Source organism: Papilio machaon, chromosome 4, assembly GCF_912999745.1.
Source record: "Papilio machaon chromosome 4, ilPapMach1.1, whole genome shotgun sequence".
Lineage (NCBI taxonomy): Eukaryota > Metazoa > Arthropoda > Insecta > Lepidoptera > Papilionidae > Papilio > Papilio machaon.
Genome location: NC_059989.1, coordinates 4,853,905 through 4,876,482, shown reverse-complemented (window position 1 = coordinate 4,876,482; position 22,578 = coordinate 4,853,905). Strand labels below are relative to the sequence as shown.

The following is a 22,578-nucleotide window of genomic DNA, read 5'->3' as shown; positions in this document are numbered from 1 at the left end:
AGCGCTTGACAAAATCAGTCAAATCAAACTGTCACTGTCACATCAAATTACGGACGTAAATTGGTAAATATTGTAAAATCTACTGTCGTAGTTTTTATTGTTTTATTTAAAATATCCAATTTTAACGAGATATTATGTGTTTAATCCATATATGATGTTCAATACTTATAAAAACTAAAAAAATTATCATAATTATATTAGCTTAATGTAATTATGCTTAGTAGTCTTAATTAAACCATGGTAAGTGAAAATTTCATTATGATGAATATTTGAATTGTTTTTAAAGCTTCTTACATACAATTTCAATGGATATGCATTTTAATGTTACTATCTATATAGGTATCCGTATTATTACGTTTAACAAATAAATATTGTAAAAGTTAGATTTTGAGCTAAGCTGTTTTACAATTACCTTGACCAGTATAAATTAGAGTATAGAATCAGAAAAAGGAGGGCTATACATAATGTATGAATAAAGTAATATAAAATAATATCAAATCATGAACTCATGATTTAATGTTGAAAATGATTATCAAAAAAATACTTATACTACTTCAAAGATGTTAACACTGGATACGCCCATTATTTGTATGTTATTACAATTGTTTGTTCAACTAAAGTGTACTACATATTGTTTCAGAATAGTAAGATATTGAACACAATTGCTAATGCTATAGAAAACAGGGAAGATGTGAAAAAGAGGACAGAGACAGGTCAACAAATTCTACGCGAATTACAAACATGTGTTGATAATTGCAAAAACAGATTTGGTGGAAAATCTGAACTTGCAACTGAAGATGATTTAAGGTAAAATTAAATGTAATTTGTATAAATAGTATGTGAACTTCTTTCATCAGCTTTCATTTGATTTCTATATCTTTTAATGTTCCTGGTCTTGTCACAAAAAATTGTTAAAATATTATTTGTATATGTAGCTATGATTTACGACTAATGCAACATACTTTTAAAATTTTAGAATAGTTCAATTATGTGAAAAATGGGAAAAAATACTTAGTCATGGAATCAAAACAAATTTATCAAATTCTACAATACAGAATTTGGTTTCTGCTGGTTTAAACTTCACTTTTAATATTATAAATGTTGGTAAGAATAATTTTTTTTATATATTGTAATGATATTATAATTTTTGTAATGAATGATGAATTAAACAAGAGTTAATTTTAGGTAACACACTTTGGAGCTATTGTTGTTTACATTTAACAAAACACGAAAAGGAAAGGTTTAAGATTCTATCAAATATCAACACTCCATTAGGTTATTTCAGAGCATTCATAAGAGCAGCATTAAATGAGCGATCTTTAGAGAGGTAACTATGAATTATTAATCATTTATTTAAAATTATGTGTGAAGAAATGTGTATGGAACAGCTGATTTCTGACAAGAGAAAAATAAGATAAACTACTTTGATATGTCAATGAATTCCAAATTATAATCTCCGCTACAGATATTAACATTAGTATTTAGAAATCATTGATGTTATTATAAATTTAGAATAATTGATTTTTTTTGAAGATATTTGCAAAGTTGGATAAGCCATGGACTTTTATCGGAATATTATGAAGAAGATGCCATGGTCAGAACTAGGGAAGCTAATTTACTGCCTGATATTGCTGCAGGTTTGTATGTTTAGTTTAATTACATTGTAATTCATGCATTTATACTGTTTATACACATAAAATGTTTACCTATTTGTACCCACACAGCAGAATAGTTATCTAAAAAATCAATATATCATATTTTCCACTGCATATCTAGATAACAAATAACTAACAATGATTATTATTTTAGGTTTATCAACAATTTTATTTGCTTTATCAATAGACAAAGCTGTGCTCAATGATTCACAACAAATAACTCAAACAACAAAACCGGAGCATGTCATTCCACTGCCCACCCCAATAAAAGCATCAGGAAATGTTAATAGAAAGCCTATACGACAAGTCATAACCTTTGAGGAACAAAATGACAGGAAAAAAATAAACAAAATAATTGATCCTGTTGCTCAAACTTCTACATTATGGAACAGTGCTCCTCCTACATGTCTTAATTCTCCAGATCCTGTAATAGTTCCTCAGTTAACATCAACAAGTGAACCAACCAGTTCAGAGTACAAAAGTGGTTTACGTCACTTCTTTCCTGATAGCGTTAAAGGAATTGACAGTCCGTCACAAATACTTACAAGACTGTCGGAATGTGCTAAAGAAATTTTCTCATCTTCCAGTAGTATAGATAGAAATAATGTATCCAGAGATGATAATGTCTCAGATTTAAGTGTAAATTGCTTGAAAATTTATGAGAGTGATAGTGAAGAAGTTGCGGGCAGTATAGATGGCAGCACATCTTGTTTGGAACTTTGCTTCACAGAAGATGAAGGAGGTAGTGACGAGAAAAGAGTTAGTTCTATTTTAGATCATAGGGAAAAAGAGTTTTTAGATTTACAAATTAAATTCAATCAATTTGAGCTAATTAGCAAAGAGAAAGTGCAGAAATTGGAGAAAACTGTTGGGGACCTAAGCAAGTAAGAAATATTCAGTATAATCTTATTAATATTATAAATGCGAATGTTTAAATGGATGGATGGATGTTTGTTTGAAGGTATGTCAGTAATGGCTTAATGGATCTAGTATTAATTTATGAGACCATAATACACTAAATTTTTCTTTAAAATGAAATAAAAAATTTTTCAGGGAAAATGAAAGACTAAAAGACCAACTAAAACGTTACATGTCAGCCGTGGAAACTGGTATCGCCTTGAAAAATGGCAGTGAACATGATGAAGAAATCAGCTCTTATGAAAAGAAACTTGTTCAAGTGAGTGTTCAAAACTGACCTTTCCTTTATGCACAGAAAAAAAATGAGAGTTATACAGTAAAAAGGAGATATTAAATAAACAAAACTTATTTCAAAACAGTTAAAACAAAGAGGAAAAACTCTTGTGAAGCCTTTTTTTTCCTATGGCCCATAGAGGTTACAATTTACTTTTTTTTTGTAGGTTGCAGAAATGCATGCAGAACTTATGGAATTTAATCAGCATTTACAAAGACGGCTACAAGACCTGGAAAGTGCATCTGGCATAGAGATTTTAGATTATCCCGAGTCAAATGTGAAAGTATTTATGCCGAGTGCATTCTTAGTTGGAAAAAGAACACATTCATACCACGTGTACCAGGTAAATTTAAACTAATTTTCAATGATTTTTAAACATTGAATTGAAATGTATCTTTAAACAAAGATTCGCAAAAGAAAAGAAATAAGTACCATGTCTCGTCTAAGGTGGAAAAGCCTATATTATGATGAACAGTTTCTATGCATAAATATTTATTCATGTTGCAGATATTTATAAAAGTAGGTCTTGAAGAATGGAATGTGTATCACAGATATGCAAAGTTCCATGAGCTCCACACGCAGCTAAAGAAATGCCATCCGGATATAGCTAATTATAAATTCCCACCAAAGAAGACGCTCAGGAAACGAGTAAGTTATAATAAAAACAACTCACGCCCATAACCTAGAGGTGTAAGCAGAGACCGGGAGACTTCTTAACACATTCAATGCTACCAAATCATATCATACCATGATCATATAATTTCCAGGATGCTAACCTCGTGGAGAAGCGGCGGCTGGCGTTACAGGCGTACCTGCGACACGTGCTGCTGGTGTTGCCAGAACTACGCGAGTGCACCAGTCGCGCTCAACTCATCACGTTACTACCGTTTTTTGGGTATTTTATTCAATTTTTTACTGATCATGTATTCAGAAAATATTGTTTGAATATATAATTTTTTCATTTTTGAAATTTCTTATTGTTGGCAACGCTATTAATTCGGCAATATTTACTTTTGACACATTCAATTCCACCGATTTCATCAACGATATCACTTTAGTACGTATAAATCTTAGTGGCATTGAACATGTTAACATATTATATTACTTATAATTTAATATCATAATTGATATTTCAAACTTTTTACAGAACATCATCGAGTATTAAAGAAAATGGTGTAAATACAAATTTAGACCAACATTCTAGTGATTCCATATCAACTTACGACGGACTGTGATGTAGCTGTAGCCTTTCACTGGAGAATATTTAATTACCAATTGTTGTAGTTACAGATACACTCTGTTGCAATAAAATTAGAACTACAAAATACTTAAATTAAATTCTACAATATTATATGCATGCTTACAAAGATATGCTAAACCATAGAAATCTTTACACAATTTAAATATGTATGTGTTAAGAATGTCCCTAATTGGAAACAGTTTTTACAATATTAAACAAATTTAATTATACATTTCCAGTTGATTAACACTTTTAATAGTAACATGTAAGCAAAGTAGAACAAGGTAAAACACTCCGACATACTAAAAACAAAGATTATAATTTGAGTTTATTTATAAAAACGTAATGTACCATATTACATTATTTTAGTTTTATGTATATTTATCCTATTTCATATATTTAACCATGAAATAAGGTCATGTATATATTGTTTTTGTATCCAAAATTACATCTGTGATAACATTTTAGTCAGTAAAAATGACGAGAGTTTCAATCAAGCAAGAAATATACATGATTAATACAATGTCATTACTGAAATATAAATTGTAATAATTTTATTATCAATTAATTTTTGTATAAACATTATGTTTTATAAATTTAATTAATTTTTGACTTGTAAAATTGTATAGTTTTTTTTTTTAAGTAATGGAGTAACCTCCAGATATTGTGTTCCAAACCAAATCATAATTTTATTATTGGTCATCAAATTGTAATTGTGTTCATATTTATACTTTATTATTTTAACTGTATTGTTTAATAATTTAATTTGTAAAGATAATTGTAATCCAAAAAATAATTAACCGTCGGTTTCTGAGACAAAAATCTCTTATATAAAACATATCGTCATCCCTGTCATTATCTTTGACAAAATAGATTTAACAATATGTTTTAAACGAGGATTTTGGTCTCAGAAACCCACGGTTAGACATATTATTTCTTATTGAGCTTTTAAAACTAAAAGACAATGCATAAAAAAATTGAAGTTTTAAATCAAAGATGTTTTTATTAGAATAATACATGAAACGGTTGTCACATAGCGAGTCTGTAAAAAAGTAGTTTTTAGAATAAACTATTGTATGAAATCAATGAATTTTTAGAAAGAAAGTTTATTGATGATATAAAAAATAGACAATGAATGTAATTTAAGTGTCGTTTAAAAATATAACATCGAACCTGTTAAGACAGTAGAGTCATGAATCCAGTCCCTGACTTATCAGCCGCCCCTTGTAATCCAACACGTCAGTTTTCACGCTGCATAAATTGATTGATATGTTATGAGTTGTGATTTTTATTCAAAGTTTTTAATTATTTTAATTCATTATGTACAATTCGACACTGTTCTGCAAAACGCTGGATTACAGGTCTACCGTATTATTATATCTGTAAATTGGTTGATAATCATGTAAGTTTCTGTAACCAAAATCTCTATATAAAAAATATCCGCATTCCTGTCATTATCTTTGACAGAACAGACATAGCAGTATGTTTTAAACGAAGGTTTTGGTCTTAGGAAGCCACGGATAGACCGACAGTTATCCCCGGTGGGCATAACTCGAACTAAATTATGATAGCCACTAGCGCCCCCTTTCAATTTAAAAGTGTCACAAGATCCGTGTTATACTGTAACCGTCTTATCTTTTTTCGTTGATCTAATTTTCTATGCCTCTAACCGCGACAGCAGCACCTCCTTTAAGATACACTCTTAGAATAATTATAATAATTCATCTGTGGTATTGTCATACGTTAGTTCTTCCTTAACGTGGTTTCCACTGGCGAGACTTGCAAAAACATAACGTCCTCATTCTCTTTAGAAAAAGAAAGATAACGATGTTTTTATACAGGAGATTCGGCAGTGGAAACTCATCGTGGTGTATCTACAAATCATCATATCATATAGACAGCCTTAACACAGCTTTAGTATTTTATTAAAAACGAATATAGAACATGATGTAGTGCACATGTATAATGTACTAATATTTTGTAAATTATGATGAATTCGTAGATGTTTTTATATCATTTGTATATATTGTTATGGTTATGGCTGTATGTTTATCGTTAAACATATATTTACTAATAAAATTATTACTTAAACCAACTTTCTTATTTAATATTAGGTATGACGTTTTATTGGAAGGATTAAATGAAAGATACACACATAGCAAATTAAATTCATAATTTTATTTTTATAATAAATAAAAATCAAGGAAATGCTCTTCCGAACATTTTCCATTTATTAAATACATCGTACAAAAGATGTAAATACAAACTAAATCACTTGGTGCAAAGGCAAGCCTGTCGGTCCGCGGGCGGTCGCGGTCGCGGCGCGCTGTACGATGTATGCAACAGGCGAGTTGACGAGTTGTCGAGTAGAGACCGACAGCGACACCGACATCGGAGGACAGCCTCAGTACACGCTACGTTACATAAAAACAGAGTTACACAACACATACAAACCGCTTCCTTTTGGAATGCACCCAAACGTATTGCCGACTGCGAATGATAAAATATGCGTTTAACATGATTTTAATATATTGTAACTAAAGAGGTATTGTAAAAAGCGTATAACACTTCAAAAGTGAAAAAAAACCGAGATAATTTAGTTTTTTCTTTATATCAAATAAATAAAATATAATAAAATCGAGTATCTAACTTAAGTATGAAATAATTTACTACAACTTTACACCTAAATGATATAAATGTATTGCAACACAAGAAGGAGCTTTGGAACCATTCAGTGATTCGGTTAGACGTTGAATTTTCCACGATTTCCGGTGATACGTGTCGAATAATAAATCTAAAAGTTGTGATTCATCTTTGGTTTTGAGAAGACGTTTGTCGAGCTCAGTTCCATAACTCCTCGCGGGTCGCAGCAAGGCGCGTCTCGTCACTCGGTGCGACCTGGTTATTTCATAAGTACTTACATAAGTTACAGATCTACTATGAAGCTAATGCATCTTAAAGCGAATAGAGAACTTTAACCAAACAAACGGAGCGCGGTGAAAATCAATTAAAATAAATAAATAGCGGGGGAATCGTTTAACTGGCAGAAAATAAATTTGTGTAAAGTGTTTTAAATGCCTACCCTTGCGGGTCGCGGGCGAGTGATTGTCGTTGTTTATATATTTTATATGCAAGTCTTCTATTTATTGACTAAACATACTAAGAAGAAAGACGCGATATAAAATAATCGATTAATAAAAACATCACAGCTCACAAGCAAACGGTGAAGATGAAGCGGCGACCGGACAGTCGGGTGATCGAATGAAATCCTACTCTACGATAAAATAACGCACTCTGGCATTTTAAACCGGGAATCGTCTACTGCTTACATAACTAAGAATCGGCAAAAAGTTAATTTTAAAAGTTCATAATCCGGAGCGATACAAAGTTATTAGTCGAAATAGATTTCCATATTCTAGTGTCGAATATAAAAATCACTCGCTAATCGGTGTGTGTGTGTGTGCGGGGGGCGCGCGGGGGGTGTGCGGCGGGTGTGTGGTGGGTGCGCGGGGGGCGCGGGGGGCCTGCGGGCAGAGAACTTGCTGTGCAGCAAGTCGCCGAGGCGTCGCGACGCGCACCTCACACCTCGCGGCTCGCACCGGACAGGGTCGTTTCGTTAACTTATTAAATGCTCGCATTCCGGCATAACAACGCTTATCACAATATATAAAAATATATATTAAAGAAGCTTACACTACAACTACACATTGATAAGATGCACGTGCCCGTACGCCTCTGCCGAGACCGTCATTTAAATAAAAATATTTGTGCGGCAGCACACGCGAGCCTGCGAACGTTCACAGCGTTTCCTTAAATATAATGACATATTGCATCTATTGAACAATTTATGCTGTTTGTATCCCGCCGGGAAGAAATGGGAGCGGCAGTCGTCTCATAGCTCTCTATAATTTCACAAATGTACTGGTAACTGGCTCGGCGATCTTTGTACTGCTGAATGTCTCCACACCCTGCCTTCCCCTTCCGCCCTCGCTTGGCCATTTCTTCCCACAAAATACACAAGTTCAAAACATTTGATACGGGACAAAAGCGATGCGCATAGAACATTATAGTGTAGGGACTAAATGTAATACTTTTTGTCATTTCATCATAAAAATATTTTTTATCCAATTCATTTTAATAGAGCGACATTTAGAACAAAGCTCTGTATCAGAATACAATAATACTATAGTGAGAACCCATACATAGGTAAAGAGAGTAACAGTGGGCGACGCGGCGCCGCGCCCACGCCCAGGGCCGGTGTGGGCGCGGCGCGCGGCCCTACATACACAGCGACAAGCTTTCTAAATACGTGTGCACTTAGTGACATTAAGATTAGATAGTCGAAAGGTTAAGCCTTAGAGGATTCTACTATATTTTTGTTATTTTTTGTTGCAACTTATTAATTAGGCTTTTCGTAAACACAAAGTAGTAATTATATTAATATGGATATAACTTTTTTTTTCGAAACGATTTTGCCGCCATACATCTACGAAATTTCATTTAGGTTCACTATGGTGACTTCGACAATCTCTTCAACTTTCATCTGAAAGAAAGAAAAGAAAATAGATGAGACGATTACACGGATCAAGAAATCAAGTGCGGTTTGACTGCCACTACTACCAACCTCGTCCGCCGACGATGATGGACTTGCGCTTGATGTCCTGCGCAGGCGCGGGCCGCACCACGCCGGGCGCGCCGCCGCTCACCAGGTGTCCGCCGCCCGCACGGATCGGCTTAGCTAAAACATTTTATATGTCTCTTATATATCTATATATATAAAAGAAAGTTGTGTTAGTTACACCATTTATAACTCAAGAACGGCTGAATCGATTTGACTGAAAATTGGTGGGCAGGTAGCTTAGAACCAGGAATAGGACATAGGATAATTTTTACCCCGTTTTCTTTTCTTTTTTTTTTATTCCGCGCGGACGGAGTCGCGGGTAAAAGCTAGTAGTTACATAAAATTGTTTGTTGAACTCATGTTATCTTGTACAAAAACATAATTTATACAAAAAGTTAAAAAAAAACCCTATATTACCGATTTGCGCCTGGGGTCCTCTCCTGGCGAGGTTCTTGGCTCGCACAGCCTCCTTGATTCTGTCCACCTCGAACTGGTATCTCTTGCGGTCGCGCATCGCGCCCTCCTTCGCTTCCTACAATAAAATAACAAGAAGAGTTAATATGCAAATTATTCCGATTTTACATCATTAAAATTAATTTAACTATTAATTGAATTTATTATTTGTAATGTGACAAAAAAGATTAGAATCACGAGAGCGCAACACAAGCTACACAGTAGCAGAGCTATTGGTTGACGGACATTTGAATGGTTAGCAAAGAGTTATCAATAATGAGGGAAAGTGGATGATCATCTCTTTAGAGATATCATTAGATGTATTTGGTTTCATCGAATTGTAAACATACTTCAATCAATGTGGCACAATACCTTGAGCGCAGTCTCGAGCGCCTTGACACGCTCCATGGTGGCACGCAGCCGCTTCTCCAGCTTGGGCAGCTCGCAGCGCAGGTCTGCGTTGTCGCGCACCAGCTGCTTGTGCACCTTCGTTAGTTGCTCTAAATTGTTCTCCAGGAATGAGATCTTTTGCTTCTGCGCCAGAGAACCGCCCTCCTCCTCCGCACTCTCCTCGGGGTTGGTCGACTTCTTTATCCTAGCCTAAAGAACAATAATAATTGTGAAAAATATTGTAACATGCCATTAAAACTGTAAATTATTTTTGGGAAGACTTCAGGAATTTACAAAACAGTTTCAAAAAATACCTTCTTAATTACTCTGTTATATAGCTGAGAAAGAGTTCAAGCTCGACCTTAAACTTCAATTAGATATGTTGGTTGAATTACCTTCAATTTCGTATAGTATCTGTATTCTAGTTTGTTAGTTCTCATTACCTGCAGGTCCTGCACGAATAGTTTGCGCAGGTTGTGCAGCGTCTGCAGCTCCTTGGCGACCGTGTCCTCCAGCCCCTTGAGGTCGGCGCGCGCCTGCTCGCGGCGCTCCACACTTTGACTGTATATAAAACGAGAATGTCAACCAACAATTTTTTCGACTTAACCCAGTTCGATAAGAGATTTCATTATATTATTAAATTAAAACTTGAATCAACAATTAGTAAACATGAGTGTCATCTGAAATTAATAAAGGATACTTTAAAGTGACTTTAGCAACACTTAAGAGTGACTTTAGTACTGAAATTACCTGCAGACGCGAAAGAGCAGAGCTATCATAACTCCCAGCACGCACCCATCCATATTTTAATGTCGCTCGGTCATCAAAGGCCATCGTATTAGAAAATGCCAACCCCCGGCAGAATGATATGAATGGGATACGTGCGGAATAAAATGACAACTCAAAAATTAACAAAAATAAAAAGCACTAGGCAAACAAACCTTGCAACTACATTTTGACCTGTACCTTACATCGACTACGACATACAGTTTATAAATAAAACAACATAATATTAACATTTAAAAGGCACCGATTCAATCTAGAAACATTATTAAATATTTTATTTCTGATTGCTTTAGAATTTTCTAGATTCAACGGCGACATAGCGCCACGACCGGGCCAGAGCTACGTGCAAATGATTTTTATAGTAGTTTTTAATATAATAAAATAAGTGATAATTTGCATTTGCTCGAAGTTCAGAGCCAACAGGTTGAGGCGACAATCACTCTTCGGCATTTCGAGTGCAACTAAGGAAGTGATACGGACAACGGGAAATAATGTTTTTGATAATAAAATGCAAGCGTTGGAAGGCGTAACTGCTGTCGTGATCTAGGTGAATAGGTGACTCGTATAGGTCTTATTGATGACTAGAATTCTAACTCACAAGAATGTTTTTGGGGCAATTGTGCTTAAGAATGGCATAGCTTGTAAAGGATAGCTTAAGTAATACATGAGATTCAGCTCTGATATGATGAAGCATAGATGAAATTGAACAAATACAAACAAGCTTTATATGACTGATGAAAATGATTAAACAATGTATTGTCAATAAGCAAAATATACTAGTAATTTGTAAATAAATGCCAACAATGGAATGATTGTGACAAATATGTTCCTCTTAATAAATGCAAGACTATATCATTAAATGGTTCCAAAACTATCTAGCCGTTTTAATCTTATCTATCTTTATAACCTAGGAATAATTATGCCTAAAATATAAATATTGAGAATAATATGTAGTAACTTTAAATATATCCCGAGAAACAAGTCGAACAGTTCGAGACTAATAGAAAAATATTTCGATAAAAATATGACTCAGTGACTCTCTATACATTCTTTTAATTTTATTTACAAAAATATTTACACAATGACAATGTTGTATTAAGACTTCCTCGTACAGTGATTGTCTATTGCTGTTGATACTCTTTGTGCGAAAATTATATTTAATTTTTAATCGTAAAGCAAGTAAACTCTCCTTTAAACTAATTATTTCACTAAGAAAATTAAATTGAAATCCTTAACTTTGAAGCTTTAATACTTAAATAAATTTTATATTCACAACATTTTATTTAATATCTTTTTTTAAATAGTTGTTTTAATTTAAATTACTATAAACTATAAACATAAAAGGCAGTGAATTCAACTTATTTGCACCAACCAATTAAAGCGCGTAATTTTACGACAACCTACAACTGCACAAACACGAGAAACACCTCACTACGATACGAGCGCCAGACATATTGCTACGTCACCAACATTTAAAAAATATTAAATACCCTACATTAATATTGCAGTAGTCACTGGTAAGAACATTTCCCAACGAACCTACGACCAATCCAAATATATATCAGTGCTCAAAACATACCTCAGAAAGATTCTAATTCCTACCTTGACTAACTTCTAACAAATGCGAAAATATAACTACTTATATTATTTGAACAATTTTTCTAACACATGCCTTATACACACGTTAATACGAACCGCGAAGAACCATGCATCGAATAATTTGCCAAACATATAAAATTAATAAATGCTTATGGGAATTATTAAAATAAATCTTTGGTCACGTTAAAGGACTAGTAGGTTAGTCTTAAAAGCGAAAGCCGTTAGATAGTTAATACTTCCACAACTGTCTTAGAGGAACTTTATACACTTAGTTCGAATTATTGCCGCGTTTTATAAGACAGTTGCAGCCGCCGAGAAAATTATAATAAAATACAGATAAATAAAGTTGGATCTCGACACACTTCTGTCGCGAACTGAACACACGCTGGCTATTTATTATGTTATAAACAATATTAAAGGCACTAAAAATGAGTGTCGCTGTGTTGAGATCCACGAGAAGAAATTAAAGAGGATAGCAAGCTTAAACCAAAACAACAATCTGGGGGTAGCGATGGGTGAGGAGGATCATGGTGACGGAGATGAGCAAATGCAGCTGGAGGGGGTGGATGTTGCACGTGTGGCGAGAGGGGGACTTGGGGATTGCCGAGAGCGACTTTTCCTCCCTGCTAGTTTTGTCGATGTCGAGGCCCCGGCCGTAGCCGAACCCTAGCCTCTGTTTCTTTGGGGTTATGATGTAGTCCCCGAATATGTCGTTATCGTCCATCAGCGCGGTCTGCTGATTGGCGATCTCTTTCTCGGCCTTATCTAGATGACGGCGAGGCGAGCGCGACACTAACATTAGCTCCTTCAGCTTGGCGGACTTGTCGGCCTCCTCGCGCTTCAGTTTGTCGTAGTCGTCTTGTAGCTGTTGGCGAGCCAACGTCAACTCCTGGTACGTGCTGTCGACAAAAATTTATACTTTAATAAAGAAACTTAAATTTTATTAGGTCTTAACATACCTTATTTAGTTCGTGTCGTTGGGTTATCAAACATAAACTTTCAACATTTCATACATCTCCTTATTTTCTGCATTGTAAAAATATTCAATGTAGCCACTTACTCCTTGAGCTCCTGGTGCTGTCGCTGCAGCGCGGCCAGTTCGTCGCGCAGCGCCGACAGCTGAGTTGTGTGGGAGGCGCGCAGTTGCTCCAGCTGGGCCTCGAGCGCGCCGCGCAGCTGAGAGTCCGCGCGCTGCTCCGCCGCCGCCAGCTGCACGCGCTCCGCAGCCTGCAGTCACACGCACACAGTATACTACCGTATCTTAAAAAACTAGTAACTAAACCCAAGTCCTAGGGTGCCGTAGTCACAGTCTTAATTAAGGAGGCGATGGCTCTCTCTATTGTATGTCTTTTCCATTCACATTATACAACAGTGCGGATAAGACGAGAAAAGCAATACAAAAAAAAAACAGTTAAACTAAATCCAAAGCGTAAGGCAGTTCATATACCAAACATTAAAAAAAAATTTTTTCGTAACATATAAATGGGTAAGTAGAAGTTTATATTATTTATATCAACTAATTTATTACATTTTAATGATGTCTTAAGAGTTTCTACTAATGTTAATTTTCACATGGAATTTCCTAAGATATTTCCCCAATCAAACGATGAGGTAATAACTATCGTGAACACGCGAGTTCCCCGTTATGACGTCATAAAACAGGGGTCGATACACTGGCAAACAGGATAAGAATTTATTATTGATCAATACCGTATACCAGTCACATCAGACATCAAGCTACGCCTATCTAATAATTTTATCAATATTCTTTTTGTAGCAAAAGTGAAATTACTTCGGCGTCAAATGTAAAACTTAACAACCATAATTAGTGGAGAATTGTTACGCTTTACGCAACTCGTCGCGCCAACTGACTTAGAACACGCACATTATTGTTTTCTCAATTGTAAACATATAAGTATAATATAAATTTCACAACCGGAACATAAAGGGGATAGTCAGAAGTATGAAACAAATGAAATAGATATTTATGGTGCATGTTTAGGTAAAGTAATAAAGGGTTACAACGACCTTCAGAATTTCTATTTAATCTATATATATAAAAGAAAGTCGTGTTAGTTACACTATTTATAACTCAAGAACGGCTGCATCGATTTGACTGAAAATTGGTGGGCAGGTAGCTTAGAACCAGGAAAAGGACATAGGATAATTTTTACCCCGTTTTCTATTTTTTATTCCGCGTGGACGGAGTCGCGGGTAAAAGCTAGTTCTATATAAGTTCTGAAAATCGAATCAATTTCAAGATTCGGTTACGATTTGTCTAAATAAAGTAATTGTAATTTGTTACATTAAATAAGAATCAAAAATTTAGTTATTACATTAGCATTTAAAAACGCAATGCAGACATGACGTAATCGTAGAAACGTTCTGCAACTCATTTGCACTAGTAATTAAGATGAACAACTTCAAAGGAAATTAATCAAAGCATTTCAAAACATTAAGAATAAATTTTATTTATATATTTATTACTTTCATAATGACACGAGCTTTCATTTTATTTCAGTTTAAAACCACGAAAAGAAATAAATAGTATATCTTGCAATATAATTTATATCGTTGACAAGTAATGTTGATTCAGCTTGAAAATTCAAGACAAATTTATTACAAAAACATTATCACTTTAAAAATAAACATTTTAAACTTGCTTTTATGGTTCAGGATAATACATATTTTTTTTTACTTTTATCATTGACCTATTAAACTTGATTAAAACGAATACTATATTTGGAAGTGATCGGGCTTGATTACATAAAATGAACTAATTTTTGCGATCTTAAGGTAACACTTTGTTTATTTCAATTTTACTTTATATATGTGACATTTTATTCAATAACATGTATATTTTATGGTTTTCCTTAAAGCAATTATAAGAATTTAAGAAGTATCAAAGGCAACCTTGGCCCACGTATCGTGCGTTCTCGAAATATTACTCACTCCGCCTATACTCAATTATTTTGCACATACCAATAACATTGAAAATATAAACAATACGAAACTTATTATAATTTATTCATATTATTATTTGAATAATTCAATGAAATAAAATAAATTACAAAATCTCTGTTAACACACGGTCTACATAAGTTAAGTTAATTGCATTCAGAAATTTGTTTTCTTCTACTCTATCTTGTTTTTACTGTTTTATAAATATTCACTATTATTAAAAATCTCATTGATTTGTTCTTTAAAAAACAATTGATAAATACGTTCAAGAATATAAACAATTCTCAATCATAAAAAGATTACTAAAATTTTAAGTCTATATTTACGTGGGAATATCAATGAATTTGAGTAAATTATACTGTTTAAGCTGTTTATTTAAATTATATGTAATTATTATTGTTCGTACAAATAAAACGCTCCCGCGGCTAAATAAACGAAAAAAAAAGTTATTCATGTTTAGTAAAAAATTATATCCGTGACAAAATCTACAAAATCCATTAGTAAAATACTCCGTTTTCATTGTATACTTATTCGATGCGAGTTTGTGAGTGTAAGAGGCGTCTAAAATTAAACCACGAACCGAAATGTTTCAAGTTAAACAAACGCTACTTTTAAATTTAATATCGTAACCAATGAATGCATTCACGACTATGAAACTCAAATACAAAGCAACAAAGAATGTAAATAATAAATATTTATATTTTAAGATATTACGGACTAATGGTGACTCAGTTGAAAGCAGATAAATTTCCACATTAAAATGAATACAGACATTTTTGATAGAGGTTTTTACTTATAATAAAATGTCTAAATACTGATAAAAGACTGTTGGGCGTTAGTTTCCTAACTGCATTTCATAATATGAAAAGTTAATTATAAAAAAAATAGTAAAAGGCCATATATCTTTCAGCAGGTATAATTAATGCTTACAACAACGTTTGCGTGTTACCGTGTTCAATATAAAAAAAGATCTTTGTTACAAACCAAGGCTATGCACTAATTATATACGTCTTTGATATTAAGAATGTATTCGGATATAATTTACTAAGAAGTATTACACAAATTGGGCAGTCAGAGAATATTTTAAACCATCTAAACATCATACAAAATGTTTTGTGATACTACGTAATGTAGACTAGAAAGATTTGTTCGCATGTTTTGAGTAAACGCTAATTTTAACTATCAAATTTAAATAACTGCTAATTCATAAGAAAATAACACAACTCTAACGTAGAGTTTATTATTTTTTATTTTCCTTATTATTCCGTGGTTTGTTTACGACCGATTTTTATAAAACTGTACAAATGTGAAATGATATTTAGATATTGGTGTCAATCGGCGCTGATATCTCCTTATCAACTTCGCAGGGTAGAGATAGATTTTAGTGAAGGAATTATTCATTTAAATACAATAAAATAAAAATTGAATCATTTGCTAGTGTTCTTGCAGCAAATCTTTATGTCCCTTTATGCCCCAATAAATTAATTGTAATAAAATGGGTCTTAAGACGTCAGTGTCGTATAATTTCTATATCTTCACTACAACATTCATTTAAGTAAGTTTTATAATTCCTGGTTAATTTCAGCCTAGTCTATAACCATCAAGAACGATACATAGTCATCTTTGTTTTATCCACTGATTAAGTACATGTGTGGTTACCTGCAGGCGTGCGCATTCCTCGCGCAGAGCATCCGCCGCCTCCTCGAGCTGGCGCTTCTTGTTCTCGGCCTCGCGCATGGACTCTGCGAGAGACGCGCATCTCGCCTCGTGCTGAGATATCAGTAGCCGGCACTCGCCCAAAGAGCGCTCGTACTCCTCAATCTGTGTTCAAATGTTGCATTCATTACAATCATTACTAGATTAATAATGTAATCATTCAAGAAAAATAAACAGTATGAAAATAAATTTAAAAAAATTTCAGTTTAATTACACATTGTATTTTAAGACCTACCTTCTGATTAGCGTCAATATTAGCAGTCTCCAGAGAGTGGCAGCGCTGCACAATGTTCTTAACCTCACTCTTCATCTTGCTGATATGCAGCCGAGCAACGGTGAACTCCTCCTCTAGTTTACCAACAGTATCAACGTTCAACTTGAAGTCCAACTCGGAGCCACCAACTGCTGCACCAATCTCAGCCAGATCACGAAGCAGGTTGGTGAGAAGTTCCGCAATGCGTTTACGTTGGTGTGCGGAAAGGTCACGCAATTGTTGCAGTTCCGATGTTGCAGTAGCCAGCGCACTCTGTGGATGTTTACCACTGTTATCTTCCAATTTTCATTTGCATTCCAACTAGTAAGTTACTAAATACATAGATTAAAAAACAGTTTATTATTTAAGCTAAATTAAAACAATTTTTAAGCAAAAACAAACTTATTTTTTAAACACTTTTTCCATGATATTTTGTGTTTAAATAAACCATTCAAATAAATAGCATAATTTCCTTACCTGTTTTGTCTGTAACTCCTCAGATAGTTGGTCGCACTCACGACTCTTGCTGTCAACCTCCTGCGACTTCTGGTCGTAGTTGACGGCCAGCTCCTCCAGAGCCTGAAGAACCTCCTTGACCTCCTCCTTGGCGGCCTCATTTTCCTGCTGGATTCGGTTCATATCACCCTGTAGGGCTTCGTAGTCACGCCTAGGAAAATAATTTCCGGTAAATAAACTATTCTAATGTTTATTATCTTTGTTAAGTCATTATAATGCAAATTTGTTATATGATTAATTTAATGCATATAAAATATTAATTGCAAAGCAAAAATTTACTAGCAATTATATTATGCAAGTTCCAGTAATGTATTATATAAAAATATATTACATAAGTGTTAAATTATATGTGTATCCATCACTTTTAAGCAGTTACCAGATTTAACTAAAGAAAAATATAACTGTGTAACAATTTTTTTACACATCAACACATTCAAAGCCACCGACTGCTTCATTTTCAAACGAGAAAGTTGTAACGGCACAGAAAGTATTAAAATACTCACCTTGTGCAAGCAATAAGTTCTTCCTGCTCCATCATCTGTTCCTTGAGTTTCTCCACAAGCTGAGAGTGTTGGTTGATCTCCTCATCCTTGTCATCCAGTTGTTGGTAAAGTGCTTCCAGCTTGCCTTGCATGGCCGCATCTTCAACCACGCTAGCAACAGCCACTGGTACTGGCTATGAAAATAATATTGGTCTTAAAAAATACTTTCAATTTTTAAAATTATTTTCAAATTTCATTATTTAAATTCTATTAATGTGCACAATTTAAATATTATATACATATTTTAAATTAATGAAATGTTTGTTCTAGGCGTATGTTTTGTTAATTACAACACTGGAGGAAACTTGTGGAAGAATAAGACAATACATACTGGTGCTGGTGGTTTCTCTTCAATGAAGGAGGTGACAGGAGTAACAGCTTCAATCTCCTGTAGGTTGACCTGTTCTTCCGGTCGTACAGTTTCACCAGAACGCCAACGGTTAATTTCCGCTTCAAGTTTTTCAACCTAATAACATTTTAAAGTCAGAATGGACATACAACCTCAAATGTAAAAATTGAAATAATTTTGTTAATAAACAAATGTGAAAATAAACAATATTATTATATTTACCTTTCCTTTAAGCCTAGCCACTTTCTCCTTTTCTCTTTCATAGCGTCTTTTCCATTCTTCGGCAGTGAGTTCCTCATTCACACATACAACATTCTTCACAGTCTTAGCTCTAAAAAGGTTACATACATTAGCATAAATAAATAAATACTGGCACTACTACATATGAAATATGAAACCCTTACCTTTTACCGAAATCAAGGGTACTCTTTGTTTCACTCTCATTAAACGAGGCTGGGGAACAACAGATGACAATAGTGGTTCTGGCATTACCACCGAGTGACTCTTGTAAGATACGGGTTAGTTTTGAATCTCTGTATGGGATGTGAGATTTGTTACCATCTGCTAAGGCAGAGATGACATTACCCAGAGCGGACAATGATTTGTTTATATTCTTTGCTTCATCAAGCACAGTACCTTCAGCACCAGTTTTAGACACCTGGAGAGAAATACTCATATTAATAATATGCTTTTGGACTTGTGCAAGATTATTTTTGTCTTTTTACAAGATAGCAATTATAATTTAATAAAAAACCAAGACTTAGTTAGTTACCTTTTCAGAACCAGCCAAGTCCACTAAATACAATTTTCCTGACAGTTTTTTCTGATTCTCTAAATTTTCTTGTTTCACATTAATGAGAAAGACTGAATGAGATCTGGATGAATGTTCATTCATATCTGAAATGAATATTCATATTAAATTTATCATATATTTTTAGGTATAATTATTTTTAGTTTATGTTTATGTTACATACTTGTTACTGCAATATGCCTATTTGATTTGCCTTCCTCTATAACTTCAAACACTTCTTCGGGACTTGACACAAACCGTTCGGTAGCACCTTTGACAAATGGGACACGATTCTTGTCTTCATGAACACTAAGGTTAACTTTCGAGACTGAAATAGAAAATTATATAGTTTTCAAGATCCAAGTTTGAATAATAATATTTGTGTACTTAATACTTTGTAAGTTTTATATTGAAAATGTGTTACCATCTAAGAGATCTCTGATTTTATCCATATAGATTTCAAAGTATGAAACTTTTATGTGGAATTCCAAATTTTCTTCCATTGCATAAATGTGGTTGAAAATATCATTGACTATCCTTGGAATAATACCCTGTTTCCCTGGATCACCTAAAAAACCAAAAATAAATATTTTAATATTTTGTATGTTTTTTTTTTATATTCAAATGGGTCATACATACCTATGACACCTTCCATTGTATGTGTTTTTCCAGAGCTTGTTTGACCATAAGCAAATATTGTCCCATTGTATCCAGCCAGTACATCAGATACAATACTCTTTGCTGCCTCATTGTATACTTTCTCTTGGGTTGCATTTGGTTTAAATACTTTGTCAAACAAATAAACTTTTCCCTAAAATTATATTACTTTTTTATACAATAGAATCAAAAGAAAAAAATCTTGAGTATCTTAAGTTATGGCTAGCTAAGTAAGCTTTTTTCTGATTCCTTTTCTTTAACTATGTACTTAGTATTGCCAGACAATTTACCAATTTTCTATACAACAATTGCAGAACCTACAATTGTGTAATCAATAAATCTGTGTACTAATGTGGTCATCACATATTCAAAATAAGATAGATTATGTAACCAATAACAATTAAATTTTGAAACAAAACAAACAATACGTCTCACTTTGATATTATTTTTTAATATTAAAATATTTTTCCCTCTATCATATTTAAGGCCCATATAGATTTAAATCACATTTATTATAACATTAACTAAATAAATAAAAGTTCTTAAATTTTTGGCAAAGACAAGATTGTTTAACATTTTTTTAACTATGTTGTACATATTTCAATAAAATACAAGAAGTGTTTAGTGAATAATTTTTGTTATTTTTTCGAATAAGAAAGTACAAGTTGCGCAGTTTTTTTTAATCAAAAATCTATATGAAATTTAGAAGATAAACAAATATTAAATACCGTAGTTATAAAAAAAAATATGCGAAGGATACGTTCAGGTCAAGGTCGAGAAAGTATTTGTATTGATTTTCGACAAAACAAAATTACTTGCTCGTTTTAGTTAAAACTAGATAGTAAAAATTTTTTCGATTGCATTTGCAGTCATAGTCACCGAAGCGGAATAGAAAAGAAAGGCCATTTCGTAGCAGGTGAACACAAGTCATAATGTATTAGTCATCATGATCTAAATTAGGGCGATGACAGCAAAAACTATTCCAACTGTAAAATAAGGTTTCACATACCCCTATGGAAATACAGTTATCATCGGGACCTGATGGAAATTTCACAATAAATTTGGAACCAGCTTTTTCTTCGGAGTCATTCAAAGGCCGAAATCGGCATACAACTCTAATGCTATCTTCAGCAGCTATTTCACGATCAGCTGCCATTTTGGAAACCAAATTTCTTACACTAAACACCGTCTATGCAATTAAAAAAAATAAAACTCTATTGGAACATAAAACCGTGCATGAAGAACTACAAAGTTAGATTTTGTCACTGGGAATCTTCATGACAGCAGTATCAAAATGTCGGCCATATTCTTCACAGAAGAAAGGCCTGAAACTACATGTTTATTGGTTGGATAATCGAGACTTAGCCAACGTCATGAAAAAAATCGATCAGCTACCAACGTTGTGCTAAAAAAGCTACGTTCCATATTTCTAAAAAGGATTTGAAGATTATAGATATATTTTTTTAGATAGACTTTTCATCTAATAACATAACTCAAACTAAAATTACGAGCTACAGGAAAACTGAGAATTGAATGGCCATAAGTTCAATTATTTTCATGAAAAGCTTTGATGAGTTCGGTTAATTTGGTTTCTCTGTTGAATCTAGTAAGAAAATAGTATTAAAATACAAAAAAATCAACATATTTGCTTCAAAATTATAGATACTGGTCTAACTTGTTACAATTAAAGCCTTACAGTTGCCTCTAGTAGATAACGTATTAATTATATGTTATACGAAAAACAAATTGTTAATTCCTTCAAAACAGTACAATGCTAATTGCAATAATACTACCTAGAAATAATATTTCTATACATTTAGCATACTATAAAAATCTTACTAACTACAAAAATAAAGAAAGCCGCAACATTTTGCGGTCATACTATCAATTTGATTATTTGTAAAGATTCTCAGTTCCCACCATTGATGATTCCTTGATAAGAAAAGATTTCTTCCTGCTGTCTTTGATAATCTTTATCTGGCTCAGTTTTAGTCTTAATCTGAGGTTAGTTAAAGTTAATTCTTAATCTGAGGTTTTAGTTAATTGTTTTATTGTATTTTTATGTGAGTTTTGACATGTTACATTATGTTTTTGGAATTTTGAGTGTCTTTTTGACATTAATGAATAAAACTTATAAAACTCAAAAACTGCCTTAAAGAGAAGTGTAAAAATCCTTACTAATATTATAAATGCGAAAGTAACTCTGTCTGTCTGTCTGTCTGTCTGTCTGTCTCGCTTTCACGCCAAAACTACTGAACCGATTTAAATGAAATTTGGTATACAGATAGTCTAGAGCCTGAGGATGGACATAGGCTATATTTTAGCGCGAAAAAGGGGTTGTAAGGGGTTGAAAGTGGGGGTGAAAGTTTGTATGGAAGTGTCGCCTACTATTGTTTACTGAACCGATTTAAATGAAATTTGGTACACATATATTCTAGAGCCTCAGAAAGAACATAGGCTACTTATTAACGCGAAAACAGGGTTGTAAGGGGTTGAAAGTGGGGGTGGTAATTTGTATGGAAGTATTGTCATTTTAACAGTTAGAAGCTTGAAATTTCTTTCTAAGGCTGCTAATTTGATAGAAATAAATATGAAATTAAATTTTTGTAAAAATGTTACCCTCAAGGGTGCTAAATAACTGTAGGGGATGAAATTTTGTTTGGGAATATTTTAGACTTTGGTGAATGTTTTGTTTAGTATGTTTTGCTGTTACCCCTTACCAATATTTAGTCTAGGGCCTCCGAAAGAACATAGTCTATTTTTAAACGCGAAAAAAGGGTTGTAAGGGGTTGAAAGTAGGGGTGGTGATTTGTATGGAAGTGTCGTAATTTTTACAGTTAGAAGCATGAAACTTCTGT

The 22,578-nt window shown here is 33.5% G+C and overlaps 2 protein-coding genes across 2 annotated transcripts; one reads left to right on the top strand and one right to left on the bottom strand.

The window, feature by feature from the left end:
- The first annotated feature begins 94 nt into the window (after positions 1-94).
- LOC106710652 (sorting nexin-29) lies at positions 95-4,230 on the top strand. The gene is made up of 11 exons (XM_045686887.1): positions 95-240; positions 641-807; positions 977-1,104; positions 1,186-1,327; positions 1,534-1,637; positions 1,810-2,539; positions 2,709-2,832; positions 3,014-3,190; positions 3,355-3,495; positions 3,615-3,742; positions 3,995-4,230. Exons 1-11 carry the CDS (start codon positions 238-240, stop codon positions 4,080-4,082), a joined length of 1,932 nt encoding a protein of 643 aa, XP_045542843.1. The 5' UTR covers positions 95-237; the 3' UTR covers positions 4,083-4,230.
- Positions 4,231-6,905: 2,675 nt separating this feature from the next.
- LOC106710651 (kinesin heavy chain) lies at positions 6,906-21,044 on the bottom strand. Its single transcript, XM_045677840.1, has 19 exons — positions 20,730-21,044; positions 19,703-19,874; positions 19,488-19,631; positions 19,248-19,391; positions 19,046-19,170; positions 18,678-18,931; positions 18,496-18,604; positions 18,256-18,390; positions 17,886-18,058; positions 17,344-17,533; positions 16,849-17,139; positions 16,557-16,718; positions 12,997-13,163; positions 12,734-12,835; positions 9,995-10,112; positions 9,534-9,761; positions 9,126-9,240; positions 8,712-8,825; positions 6,906-8,630 (listed from the first exon to the last, which is right to left on the bottom strand). Exons 1-19 carry the CDS (start codon positions 20,874-20,876, stop codon positions 8,620-8,622), a joined length of 2,901 nt encoding a protein of 966 aa, XP_045533796.1. The 5' UTR covers positions 20,877-21,044; the 3' UTR covers positions 6,906-8,619.
- Between the last annotated feature and the right edge of the window lie 1,534 nt (positions 21,045-22,578).